The sequence below is a fragment of the Pholcus phalangioides genome, unplaced genomic scaffold (genome assembly GCF_987345545.1).
Source record: "Pholcus phalangioides strain wild (caught in Gottingen) unplaced genomic scaffold, Ppha-v1.0 ptg000024l_1, whole genome shotgun sequence".
Taxonomy (NCBI): Eukaryota; Metazoa; Arthropoda; class Arachnida; order Araneae; family Pholcidae; genus Pholcus; species Pholcus phalangioides.
In genome coordinates this window covers 3,402,163-3,415,680 of record NW_028301616.1, presented here as the reverse complement: position 1 = coordinate 3,415,680, position 13,518 = coordinate 3,402,163, and the positions used below count along the sequence as shown (strand labels likewise).

General features: G+C 38.0%; 1 protein-coding gene across 1 annotated transcript in view; it reads right to left on the bottom strand.

Moving 5' to 3' along the window:
- LOC149068584 (uncharacterized) overlaps positions 1 to 13,518 on the bottom strand; it is a 102,873-nt gene that overhangs the window by 44,072 nt on the left and 45,283 nt on the right. Inside the window, exon 2 of the mRNA XM_089251003.1 lies at positions 7,086 to 7,291. Within this exon, the coding sequence (XP_089107129.1) occupies positions 7,086 to 7,291 (206 nt within the window). The remainder of the gene's footprint in view (positions 1 to 7,085; positions 7,292 to 13,518) is intronic.

The following is a 13,518-nucleotide window of genomic DNA, read 5'->3' as shown; positions in this document are numbered from 1 at the left end:
GGCATTCCATCTCTAGGAGGTGATGGTTTCCCACTTGGATTGACTATCAAATCTTCAATCTCGGTTGCTCAGCGGAACGAAAATACAATACTCCTGTTCAAGTGGCAAGAGTGAAGCGAAGCGCCTGCGTGTAAGTCTTTTGCAACAACCTGATTGGCTTTCGAAATGTAGCTATCCGATTGGTCTATTCGAATTTTTTTTTAAATTCCTGCTCGTAATAAATTTAAACCATGGCGATGCGATCGGTGGTGTTGATTTACTGTCGTTTACTAATTACTATTTGAAAGCCCGGATGTATGTGCCTTCGTAGAAGTCTAAATCGGCCGTGGATTTGAATTTGTGAAAAACTTTCGCTTCCTGAAATTTGAAACTAAGCCTTTCTTGCTAGCAGTAAGCGGCGATGGTCGATTTTTCACGTTCTTCATTTTAACCACAGCGAGCACGTAAATTTAATCTAGTTTTTATGGGTCTCCGTGTTTGTCCTATGTAGCCAAGCGGGCAATGACCACACGGAATATAATAAATGTCCCATTGTTTATTCTGTAGTATAGTATCATTAGGGGGTTTTGAAAAAAACAAACGTTTTTAGTAGGCATATCCTATCCATTTTTTTAGTATTTCCTGGTATTTGCCTTATTCGTTGATGATTTTTTGAGTATTATTAGGCAAAGTCATCTACTTTTCCGTAAGTACCTTTCTTTAATTGATTTTCAGTGATTTTCAATTCAAATAATTTATCTCACTGAACTTAAAAACTGCACTTAAACACATGGAATTTGTTTTTGTTTGGCGCAGGAGAAACAGGGCAGCAACTTTTCAGTTGGGTTTTTTTAGGACGAGCGGACCAAATAAAAAGTTTTTTTTTTTTAAATTTCGATAACTATACAAACTCTCGCAATATGAATGACGCATCTGCGGTCTACACGCTGTTTCGTTACTGTTCCCAAATTGAAAGTGTTCTTCTAGGATCAACGATTCGCTAGTTATTCCCATTGATATATTAAAATAAGGACGAGCCGGAGTCGGCGTACGCTGATGTCATTGTTCCAACAGAACCGAATGCGCCCGTTTTGCTACCCTGTTAATTACGATAGTTTTCCCGTTCGCTGTACTGCCCATTTCACTGAATCCCTTTCCAAAATTATCTTTTCAGTTATTGCCATTAGCATCTGCCATTTTATTAGTATTATTTTTAGCTTGCTTCGTTCAACCATTTAAAAATTAAAATAAGGAATTTTGCATTTGCTTATCAGGTATTATCCACTAAGAATATTTTTCTCGAAGCAATTTCAGTTCAATTACGTATGTTACCTTAACTTTCATAACTGAAAGTTTATAGGATACTAGGGAGCAGAGCCTCTGCCCCCCCCCCTCCCCGCGTCAGCGTTTGCGGCTAACCCTTCTTTTCTCTTCATAACATATCTCATCCATTCTTCTTTCAAAATCCATGGCTGCGGTCTCCGGCCCTTACGTGCCACTGGGCGCTCGTGCAATTTTTCTTCCTAGTTAATTGGTTCAGCTGTCTATTACAGTCTTGTACGTTGCATCGAGTTGGCTGTCTTGAAGGGGAGAACGACGCGAGTGATTCGAAGCTTGCGAGCACGGGGCAAGGGGAACCACCACCATAAATGTTTGCTAACTTTTCCGGCACAACTTTGCCTCTTTTGAGGTAACGGAAGTACGGTGCTTTGCATCAGTTCAGGGTTGTGAGCGGTTCTATCTATCTATCTCATTTATTTCGTCCCAGTTCATCAGAGTGCTATGAAAAGCCTTTTTATTTTTGACCACCAGATGAAACGTATAACGTATACCCTGTACCAAATTTCAATAAAATACGTCCACCAAAACGTGCGCTACATGGGTCGGAGTGTCAGTGTACTTTAGCCGAGTAGTTGTCAGTTGAATCATACTGTCACTACCGTGACCTATGTAGCGCCCGGTATGGTCACGTATTTCATTGAAAGTTGGTATATACTGTACGTTATTTGAACCATGGGGGAAAAAATAACTGCTCTAAAAAAAAGCGTCACTTTCTCATCTGGTGGTAAAAAAATGAACTATTTTTATCGAATCTTTCTTTTCTTCATGGTTTATATATTCTTTATACCGAATTTCATGAAAATACCTCTACATACGTCTGAGCAGTGTCAGCTTATTTATAATCACCATGTATATACAGTGGAACCTTCCATAGCGGGCATTCCCTCTTTACCGGACACCCACCGTTAATGGGCACTTTTTGAATTACGATAACTGGATAAGTCCGTTAGTTTACTACAAATAAACAGATACTCCCAGTAGCGGGCAAAATTTTCGGTGTCCGTTACCGGGAGGTCCCGCTGTTCTACTGTTTATTCAATATAAAATAAAATTCGGGGTTTCTTTACTGTGCATAATATTTATGGGTTCATTCACGTATTTCATACACGCAGTTCATAATCCTCTCAAGGCTATAATAGTTTGAAGCTGTATATAGTACTATTTTCCTATCTCAACTCATGACAGGTCAGTCTTCAAACGGAGCTTTCCTTCCGAGATTAATGGCAGTCATCTGTCCGACTTTGGGAAGCACTTTCAAGGGGATTTACCGCAAAATCCTATCACGGGAAAGAGCTATTCGAGGTAAATTTGTTGGAAGAAATATAATTCAACTCTTTTTTCTTTCCATCTACGTGTAGGACAAGTAAATGGTGCTGGAGGTTTCCTCAAGATAACTCGTCCGTGAAATACATTGTTAATCTACGATGTTATCTCACTATAATTGCAATATTATTTTTGACATGGATTACGGAGTGCAGTAGATTACTGAGAGATTTTTTATTACCAAAATGGATCGGCCTCCCTTGAATATTCTTTTTGAAGTGCTTAGGTAAGTTATTTTGCTGGATATCGAGAGTCTTTAACAAAAAATGATTGTCAAAAATTGGGAAATGACCATCGCTTCTAACATAGACATACAAATTGTCTTTCCTGGAATCGACTAAAACAGTGATTCCCAATTGTGAGTACCTCGACCCCTTGGAGTCCGCAGCTTTTATATCAATATCAAATCAAATCTTTATTTGCCCAGGTGCTTGGACCCATGGCGATGCATATGCGATGACAATTATAGAAAAATGACCTAAACGAAACGTATAACTTGACCAATGCCAGAAATATACACAGCTCATAGCAAACAGGGGCATGTGATTTTACTGGCGAACCACGATCTAGAGGTATACTTCCAATTAGAAGTTTCTAAATTGCGTGTAGTACTCAGATATAACATTCATGTTGCAAGGAGACGTATATAGTTATTAAAATAAAAAAATAACTTTCTATACGATCTCCGTGTGTCCCAAAACCTACCTAGTAAAATTTTGCCCTGTCTCTTCTGATTCCAACAAAAATAATTCCATGTTTCTAAGTGTAATGTTCACTGAGATATTCGAATTCACACAAAAAACGGGTGAAATTTGGGAAAACCTGCGTTGAATACGGAGAAACCTGTCCCATAAATTTGAGTCTATATGGATAACCAGACCAGAACAGAAGTTAGAGATGAATCCGAGACTTCTGGGGCCGGCTGTATCCATACAGGCTAACCTAGAAAGTAGTGAAATACAGTGAAACCTGTCTTCGACGGAACCTGCATCAAGCGGAAACCTGTCTTTAACGGAAAAAAAACCTTGCGGTCCCGTTTAAAGATTTCATTGCCAAAATACACATTAAAAAACCTTGATTAAACGGAACCTGTTTAACGCGGAAACGGAAAGGGAAATGTTACTGTTTAATAACGGAAAATTTCACACGCACTTTGACTATTTCGCAACCAATTGACCAAAGGTACATTCAAAATATTAGTGCTTATCGAAATTTTTAATACAATGACTGCTTGCCAGTGCGAGTTCTACTTCACCCACCCTTAAATTTGTAAAAACCGTTACCGTACTTGATGCCGTGGTTTTTGAAAAGTCATATATAATGAAGCAGTTGCATTCTGAAATTGTCACAAGATATTTTGGTAAAGGTTCTTTTCTACGGAAGAAATCAGTGAAAAGGTTAGATTTCCAAACGATATTTAATGACTTACAAAATTGTATGTAAGCTGCTTTCCTTGATCGCAAGTGCTGAGCAGGGCGCGAATTAGAGGGAGGCAGGGGAAGGGGAAATTGCTTGGGTGGCAAAATTTAGGAGATGCTAAATTTTACGTGGGAAAATCATCAAATTTTACAATGGTCGGGGCAACGAAATCATGTTGCAACCTCCACAAAAATCTTAGTCACGGCCCTGGAGCAGAGGATTACATAAACGTAGACGACAATGTACAAACTGAACCTGACACGACAGGTACTGACACCATCATTGAAAATTTCAGAGAAAGCTAAGAAGAACGTAAGTGTAGTCATTTCAGATGAAGAACATTGTGGGGTGAAGTTTCATGCAGATGCTGTGAAAACCTAAACATTTATTAATTATAGAGTAAGTAATGTACGTTATTTTATGTGCATTTACATTCCGTTGAAGACAGGTTTTACTGTATATGGATTATAAGTTGGGCAGCTAAGTTAAATAAGGGACTTCGTTTACCCTCATATAGCAACTAGAATCCGTATTCGCGTGGATTTTCTTTTTCTTAATATAAATGATAAGGAAACAAAAGCGCAACTGGATCGCACAGGCTTTTTACTGAGGGATCCACTGCCGAATTTTAGAATTAAAAAAAAAATTGATGCCAAGTTGGAAAAACTAAACAGGCACAAATAAATTACACAAAAAAAATTTTTGATTAAATTAACGTGCAAAATCACCTCTGAAACGTAGACTGCATTTTGTAGAATTGTCCATTCATATAATTGATTGTACGCTGCGCCATCTGCATTGTGCTGGTATTAGGATTTACAGCTTCACTACGTGGAATAGTCAAAGAATTTTTTTGGACCACGAATTAAACAACCAATTTACTCAATACAAACAGTTCTTCTAATATTGCTTTTTAAAACGGTCTGTCCATTTCAGAGCACCCTGCATTCGGTAATAATTACGACATTAAAACCACAACTTTTTTTTTGTTTTTCTAAAAAAGTGATAGCTCGACTAACGAAGATAATTCGTTCGGGAATCACGTTCGTTAGCCGAGGTATCACTGTGCAGTGAAACCTAACTACGACGGACGATGTATGAGACCGAAACCTGTCTTCAACGCAAAAGTCCCTGCATTGATTGATGTTTAGTTACACAAGACAGCATAAAATAACAACGAGATATTTATTCATACGAAAGACAATACGACCTTGTTTAGTGCGGGAGGAATGACAACTGATTTCTTTTCTTCCTTCCCAGAAGCGCCACAGTACCCCCCTACCAGTGCCGATCGCACGAACTAATTATTGACAACAGAAGAAAAAAACGAAATTATACATGCACTTATAAAAGGAGATGATTCTCTCTGGGGACGATTTGCCTTGCCGTAACAAGTGACAATGGGTTCGCTGCTTGCACTGTCACTGTCTGCGGCAATGTGTGCTGGTTTCACTCTTGCAATGTTGACACATACGTTTCTTCCTTTGCATCTGATGGTGATAGTGTTATTTCGCCTTGCGACCACTTCGTAGGGCCCATCATATGGGCACTGCAATGGCTTCTTGACAGCGTCATTGCGAAGGAAAACATGAGTGGAATGATCAAGTTCTTTTATGATTGAACGTTTTGGATATAATATTGTGGCGCTGCAGTCGTTAACAGAAAGCGCGCGCTTCCGGGAAGAAAAGAAAGAAATCAGTTATCATTCTCTCCGCCCGCACTTACGTACCTTCTTTCGTATGAATAAATTTTTCATTGTTTATTTTATGCTGTCTTGTGTAACTAAAGTTTCTGAACTTGTGGAGAGAATTGCTTGAACTTGATATGGTAAGCGTTGTTTATATATATATCAATAGACGTCGAAGTAATTCATCTCTGAAGCAGCCATGGATACAAGTGTTTTGGCACATGTGAGTGACCTCGTCATGAATCTGCCGGCAAAAAACATGTACGACGCACTAAAAAGACGCCTCCAAGCTGAATTTGCTGAACCAGATGAACGACGTTTGTATGGTATGAAGTCGAGCTGGGCGATCGTTAACCTTCTACATTGCTCCAAGAAATGCGGGATCTACCCAGTGGCCGCCTCAGCGATGAATTACTTCGAAGTCTATGGATATATACAATGCTTACCATGTGAAGTTCAGGCAATCCTCTCCACAAGTTCAGAAACTTTAGTTACACAAGACAGCATAATAACAGCAAAACAAACAACGAGAAATTTATTCATACGAAAGAAGGTACGTCCTTGTTCAGTGCGGACGGAACGGCAACTGATTTATTTTCTTCCTCCCCGGAAGCGCCCACTTTCTGTTAACGACCGTAGCGCGACAAATGTTTCTATGTGTATGTGCACCATTACAAAATGGAAACTTGTCTAAAATGGAATATTATTTCAGTCTCTTGACGTTCCGTTCGTACAGATTCCATTGCTTAATAAATACAATTGGAAAAAAAGTACGATAGAAACAGAAGATCTGGGTTCGACCGACGATCAACAACAAAACAGTGAATGCGCGGTACTTTACCAATACTCAGCGATGTGCAATCATCACATATACAGTCGAATCCCGTTTTAACGAATACCGTTATAGCGAAAATCTCGTTTTAACGAACAATTTTCTAATCCCTCAAATAAGTATACATAGGAACAATGTGCAAACAACCTGAGTTTCCTTTATAACGGAATTTCGTTATAACGAAGTGAGTTCTCCGGTCTCTTGGAGTTCGTTATAACGGGATTCGACTACAGTACGAGCAAACCTGTTGGAGAATGGAGAAATAATAATAATAAAACTAAAATATCCATGCGCACGCCATCTATACGTCTTTTTAAGAATGTCATGTTAACGAAAATTATTCCGAATTTCTTGGGAAAAAAATTCAGATCTTCTCAGTATGATTGAGCACATTATCCCTGGAGGTTCTTAAAATAGAAGCACGCTGAGGGTTAAGGGTATCACATACTTATTCATCAAAAATCAATCGTATAGTCTATAGCTAGGTATAGTTTTAATACTTACATCCAAGTATATTCCTTCGAGTTCGTAGCGTTGAGCAGAAGGCCTATTGTCTGGGACATATCTATAGAATTCGACGTTGTCTTTATGCCACTTGACGGAATAAAGTTTATCACCTTCCAAATCGAATGTACAATTCAAACGGACAGGATCGCCTTTTATCGCTACGACGGGAACCGACACATCTCTCAACTTCAGCGACGAGGCCTCTGGAATAACAGAAAACACAAGATGATTTTATATATTTTTAGTTTTTATAAAAATATACATTTTTTTCATTTGAATTTTCATGATAACAGATACCTACGACCGGAGGTGGCCACGCTCTCAAAGACCAGATCAACCAGGATGTGATGGAAGTATGGTTTCGCTCAGAAATGCTTTATCAGATCCACGCTTACGGGTGTGCTACACCAGGTGTTGTCGCACCGGGAACCCTTTTTTTGCGGAGCCCCCAGCATTTATGGTAATAGAAGTGAGAAAATATATATAATTTTTTTATTTTTTAGTAAAACAACAGGTGTCTGAGCTTCACTGATTTGATTCTGGAATTTTCATCAATTCAAGATATACAGAAGACTGGATGTTGTGAAGATGTTTATTATTTGAAATGTTAATTTTTTAAGGAAGGAAAAAACTCATCTCTGCCTCTACCGGGAGTCGAACCCGGGTCCCTCGATTGCCGGACGAGTGCTCTGACCACTAAAGCTACAGAGGAGATAGAGATTTTCCTTCGCTAGAGCGTATATATGCCGAACGGAACCGTGCAATGGACGGTGAAACCGATCAGCTAATAGCTCATGGACGACGAGCACCAGAGGGCTATATATATGACATGAATGTCGCTCTCCACTTGTTAATACAAGATATAGAGAAGACTGGATGTTGTGAAGATATTTATTATTTCAGATGTTAATTTTTTAAGGAAGGAAAAAACTCATCTCTGCCTCTACCGGGAGTCGAACCCGGGTCCCTCGATTGCCAGACGAGTGCTCTGGCAGTCGTTCCTGGCAGCTGATCGATTGGAGGGAGGGGGGTGGAAAAAACATGTTTGACTGTAAAGACAACTTCAACTTTCTTTTAGACACCGAGATATTTTGGTGTGACTGAAATAAAGCAGATCCAGTTTGACGAGATATCTCGGTATTACCGCTGAAAGGGTAAATGTATTTTAGTGGACATTCTCGATAGTGGACAATAAAATCAGAAAAAGTAATTTATTAATTTTTGGGCATAAACGGAGAATTTGTCGTATTCAACTAAGATTATTATAATCCGTAGCTCGTATTAACTGAACATAACTTTGGTCCAGGACGGTGAATTCGAACTGTAATGTTGGTTTTTGTTTGTTGAGGAAAGCCAACATTACATTACAAGATTGATGATGTTGTTATAAGTGTGTGTGTGTGTGTTTTCATCTCTTCTTCACACTTATTTTAATTTAATTTTTATTGGTAAATATGTGTAACGCACGTACAATGCACGGGAGAAATAATTAATTGGTTTAATGAAGACAAGAAAGATTGTAAATCATTATATTCATCAGATTCTCCAACTTTCATAATCATCGATAAAAATGATAAATGAAGTGAAATTTACTCAAACTTTCTTTATATCGGGACGACTGGTGATTATGCATAACCACCGGTGTATCACTTTTATAGTAACACAAAAACATTTAAACATTAAAATGTGTAGGAACCAATTGCGATCGAAGCCAAAAAGTCGTGTAAACGAGGTTCCGCGGTATGTTGTATCACACCATTAGCGGACAAAATTTTTGGTCCCATGGCTACCCGTTATCGAGAGGTTCAACAGTAATTCTTCTTTCGATTTACATTAATGAAACACATAATATCAATATTTCTGTTCAACTATTCCCATTCTCAAATGGATTCCTCCCGCCGAAACAACTGAAGTGTGGATCAAAAATTTAGAAAAAGATACTTATATAATAAATTGAATAATTCGCGATATCTTTCGAGTTTATTTTACACCTTCATTCTTTTTAGTCCGCTGGCCAGAAACTTCAGTACGCAGGGCGACCATATGGCCAGTATTTTAAAGCATTGATTCCCGCATTCCGAACTTTTTTTTTATAAAGTGTCCTGTTTTTTCGCCAATTTTCAGCGAGACCTCATTCCTGACTTATAAACTATACTGTGATAATTATGACTCTGCATAATTAATTATAGTCATAAAATTTATTAATTTCACACATAATTTGTCAAACATACATTTTCTTTCGTAAATTATGTGTCCTTAAATAAATTGTTTTAGCTGAAATCGGAAACTTCACTTGCATTTTTTGGCACATAATTGACAGCTTTACTTGCCTTAAAACATTTTTTTGCCGATAATTGGCAACTTTACTTGACTTTTACTCTTCAAGAAGAACCGTAAAAATGACTGCCAGTCTCCAGACTTGCTGTCAGTTTAATAAACAAGCTGTTAGACACGAGGAAATACAGTAAAACTTCGTCAAGTCGTCACCCTAATAAGTCGCCACTCCAGTTAAGTCGTTTTTCTTCAGGCTCTTCCAACGTTCATAGGCAACAATGTTATTAAACCCTCGTATACTCGTCGCTAATTTCGGTTAACTCGTCACTATGAAAAAGTTTGAGAGAGGAACGGATAATTTTTATGGCTCTCATTAAAAAAAAAAAGCTTGTTAACAGCATTGTCATATGCTTAAAAGTCACCATAAAAGAGTATGTACCAAAACGGAACAGATTAAGTAACGAAAGTTACGCTGGGGAAGTCCGTTTGCCGACTAAATTTTTTAAACTTTAGGGACTCTTCGAGCTAGATCTGATTTCTCCATGGGCCCCACTAATTTAGGGCTTCGAATTTAAACGAGATATTTTTATTAAAAAACCAGACATTATTTTCGAAGTTGAGGTTTTCTAATCTTTACTTTCCCTGCCCAGGGCTCCCCTCAAGTCAAAAGTGGGTCTTGTGTTCGAGATTACCTTGTATCTCGAACCTTGTACCTTAATTTTCACGTTGTCAAGTAATGCATGGGAGCGCCGATTTCACCACAAAAGCAACGATCTATCTGTTCCTCGTTCTTTGAAGCGGTGAAGGTAATTTGGAAAAAGTCCGTGATTGGTTGTAAAAAATGCAAGTTCTCTGCTCCAATTTTTTGCGTTATGTGAAACTTTAGGTACTATTTTGTGGACACTTCTTCCAGTTTTGGCATAATTCCGTCGGGTTTGCCATAGATTGAGTATTGCTTTTTTTGCCTTTTGTTTTGCTGTATATGATGGTAATAATATTTTAATTAATTGTGTGCCATTGATTGTCGTTGCTTTGGCTATTGCGTCTGCTTCTTCGTTCCCCACTCACCCACGTGCGCTTGGATCCAAGATATACGAATTCGAGGGCTCTTGTGGAGGACCTGCAGATTATCCCATGCCATGTCATGGATGGTCATCGGGTCCTGTATTGTATATATACTTGAAAGGTTATCGCTATAGATTATAGTTGCGTATTGGAATTCTTGAGCTTTTATATTTGCCATACATAACGCTAGTAATTCAGCTTGGAAGATATTATTGTCGTTTTCTAGCTTACTACTCCAGCACTCTATGATCTTATGATCTTTCGCTGCAACATATGCTGATGCTGTTCGTTCCGGAGATAGTTTTCGAGCCATCTGTGTATATATATATACATATATATATATACATATATATATATACATATATATATATACATATATATATATACATATATATATATACATATATATATATATATATATGTGTGTGTGTGTGAGTTCTTTGGTTTCTTATTGGAAAACTATGGTACTTTTTTGTCCCATCGCCCCCTTCTTCAGAAATTTTTGTTCTCCCAACGCAATCCCCCCCCCATGTTATACCCGTAGCTTCTGCCGCCCCCTGGAACTTTCCATCGTCAATGGGGCGTTCGCCCCATTGGGAATCACTGGTCGTGGGAACTGGTCGTTCCCCACTGACGTTGGGAATCACTGGTCTATACCAACCAACGCCTCTCCCTCAAAACCTTTTTTCCGCCGCCGAGGGCCTCTCTCTCACTCTTCAATCCCATCATACCTCTCCCGGATGGAGCAAACCTCACACGTCTAAAAATACCAGCACTATTATAATTGGAGATTCTACGATGTTTATTGTCAAAATTGTGAAGAGAATCATTGCAGTTTCTGGAGAACCTTTTGGCATAATCGATGATTGTTTTAATCCTGATATCTTTGCGAACATGCCCATTTCTGATGAACCAGTTTTGAAATCATTCAAGGGCATTAACGCACATTAAAAATTCCAACGTACCTCCAGGACGGAATTGGCGTAAAGTATACCGCACCTAACAGAGCATATATCATTTCGTAGTTTACAAAAATATATGTATGTACAAACTTGAAGAATGTATTAACCGGTATTTTTCTTTGCACATGAAATTTATACTTTTATGTAGAATCAAAATAAATAATATATAGTAAATATATATATATATAGACTCTTTTTTTGAGGTAACGGAAGTAAGGTGCTTTGCATCAGTCCGGGGTTGTGAGCGGTTCTATCTATCCATAGTAACTAGCTATAATCCCGGCGCTGCCCGGGCTTTCTTCCATGAGGCTTTCTGGATCACGTGATATCTTCTTCTTTCTTTGAGGGACATACAAATCGTGTTTAAGCTAACCAATATGGCGACTTCTTGCGCGACTCATTAAATATTTTTCCCCTCTTTTTAAGGGGCGCTAGGTATTTCGATCCTCCCCCCTTGAACTTCAAGTTATCGATGTGCTTCTTTTTCTGCTTTAAAAACACTTAGTTAAAGCTGTGGAATTACTTCGGTGCACTTTACGGGCCCACAATTCATTTTAAAACATCCTAAACTATATGAATTTATGCAGTTGAATATCAAAAGACAATACGGAGACATTTTCATGCTTGAGAAAATATAAATAAAAGTTGAAATCAGTGTTATTGTATCCAACTCAAACAGTAGGCCCGGCTAATTACTTCATATTTAATTTTCTGGGCTTCGTATATCTCTAAGCGAACTCAATATATTTCAAAAATTGAGAATTCAATACAATTTTTGAAATAATTGATGTAGCGGAAAATTTATAACAAATCACCTGAAAATAGTCCGTAACGCAGTGGTTCCTAAAGTGTGAGCCGCGACTTCTCGGAGCACGTCCAGTCACTGTCAGGGGCTCCGTTGCGAGCTGTTCGTATTATTGTGCACCTATTTAATATACAATGAAGCGGCCATTTGTTAGACTATTCTACGGAGCCGCGGTTACAAGTCTGCTAGAACAAATGGGAGCCGCGGAAGACTAAAGTTTGAGAACCAATGCCGTATCGCATATTATGCAGCTAAAAGAAGCTAGAGGCCCGTGGAATTGGAAATGCATTTTGCAAAATCGGTCAGGGCAACGTTATTAACAAAACTGCTGTTTGATGTTGTATTGTTTATATATTGAGCATATGAACGTCTTATGCTATATTTTCTATTTGCTCAAGATTTATTTTCCTTTATATGTATTCAAAACTGTTTTTGAATACATCTTTGATCGTGTCCGGAAAATTCACCGCCACGCAGTTCACCGCCAGAAAATTCACGGCTAGGAAATTCGACTAACCATTCACCGGCAAGTGATTTTGAATTACTGAATCGATGAATTGCTAATGGTGAATTGTTGGTCGGTGAATTTTTCTAGCTGTGAATTTTTGTCGGTGAATTTTCCGCCGGTGAATTGTTGGCGGTCAATTTTCTGTAAACCATTTTTGATACTTTAAGGGAACACAGCCAGCACCTCCTAGAGATAGAGGTCCACCTCTATTTCTAGGAGGTGCTGACACAGGACCAGTGAAATTCGAAAAATGCAGAAAAATGTAGCATATGGTTGAAAATTCATTTAAAATTCCTGATTTACCCAATTCATTCAAATTTTTGAGTGTCACATTTAAAGTATATGTAATTGGATGTGCGTCCATCAAGAGTTTGCAAAATTTGATGTAAACATGTTTCTCTTGTTTACAAGCAAAAGTTGAAACCTTTTTTTTTTTTAAAACAATCACTGCGCGCAGTTTCATCTGCCCAAATTTGAATTTCTGCATAAAAAAATTATTTTGTGTCCTAAACTGCGTTTATTTAATGCAATGAACTAGGCTCTTTAAGATATGTAAAGTGAAAGTGTTCAAGAAGTGCTCAGAAATTTTAAAATTTCAAAATTTATATTTTAATAAAAATTTTAAATTTCAATGGATATGTCTACAATTCTAGTTCATTTTATGCAACTACGCAAGGGACACATACCAGACAAATTTCATGGAAGTTGGAAACATAGTTCATGAGATGTCATGCGCGCAGCGACAAAAATTGATGTTTTGAGAAAAATGCATTCTCAAAGATTGTGAAGTATGAATTTTGATGAAATAATTTTTTT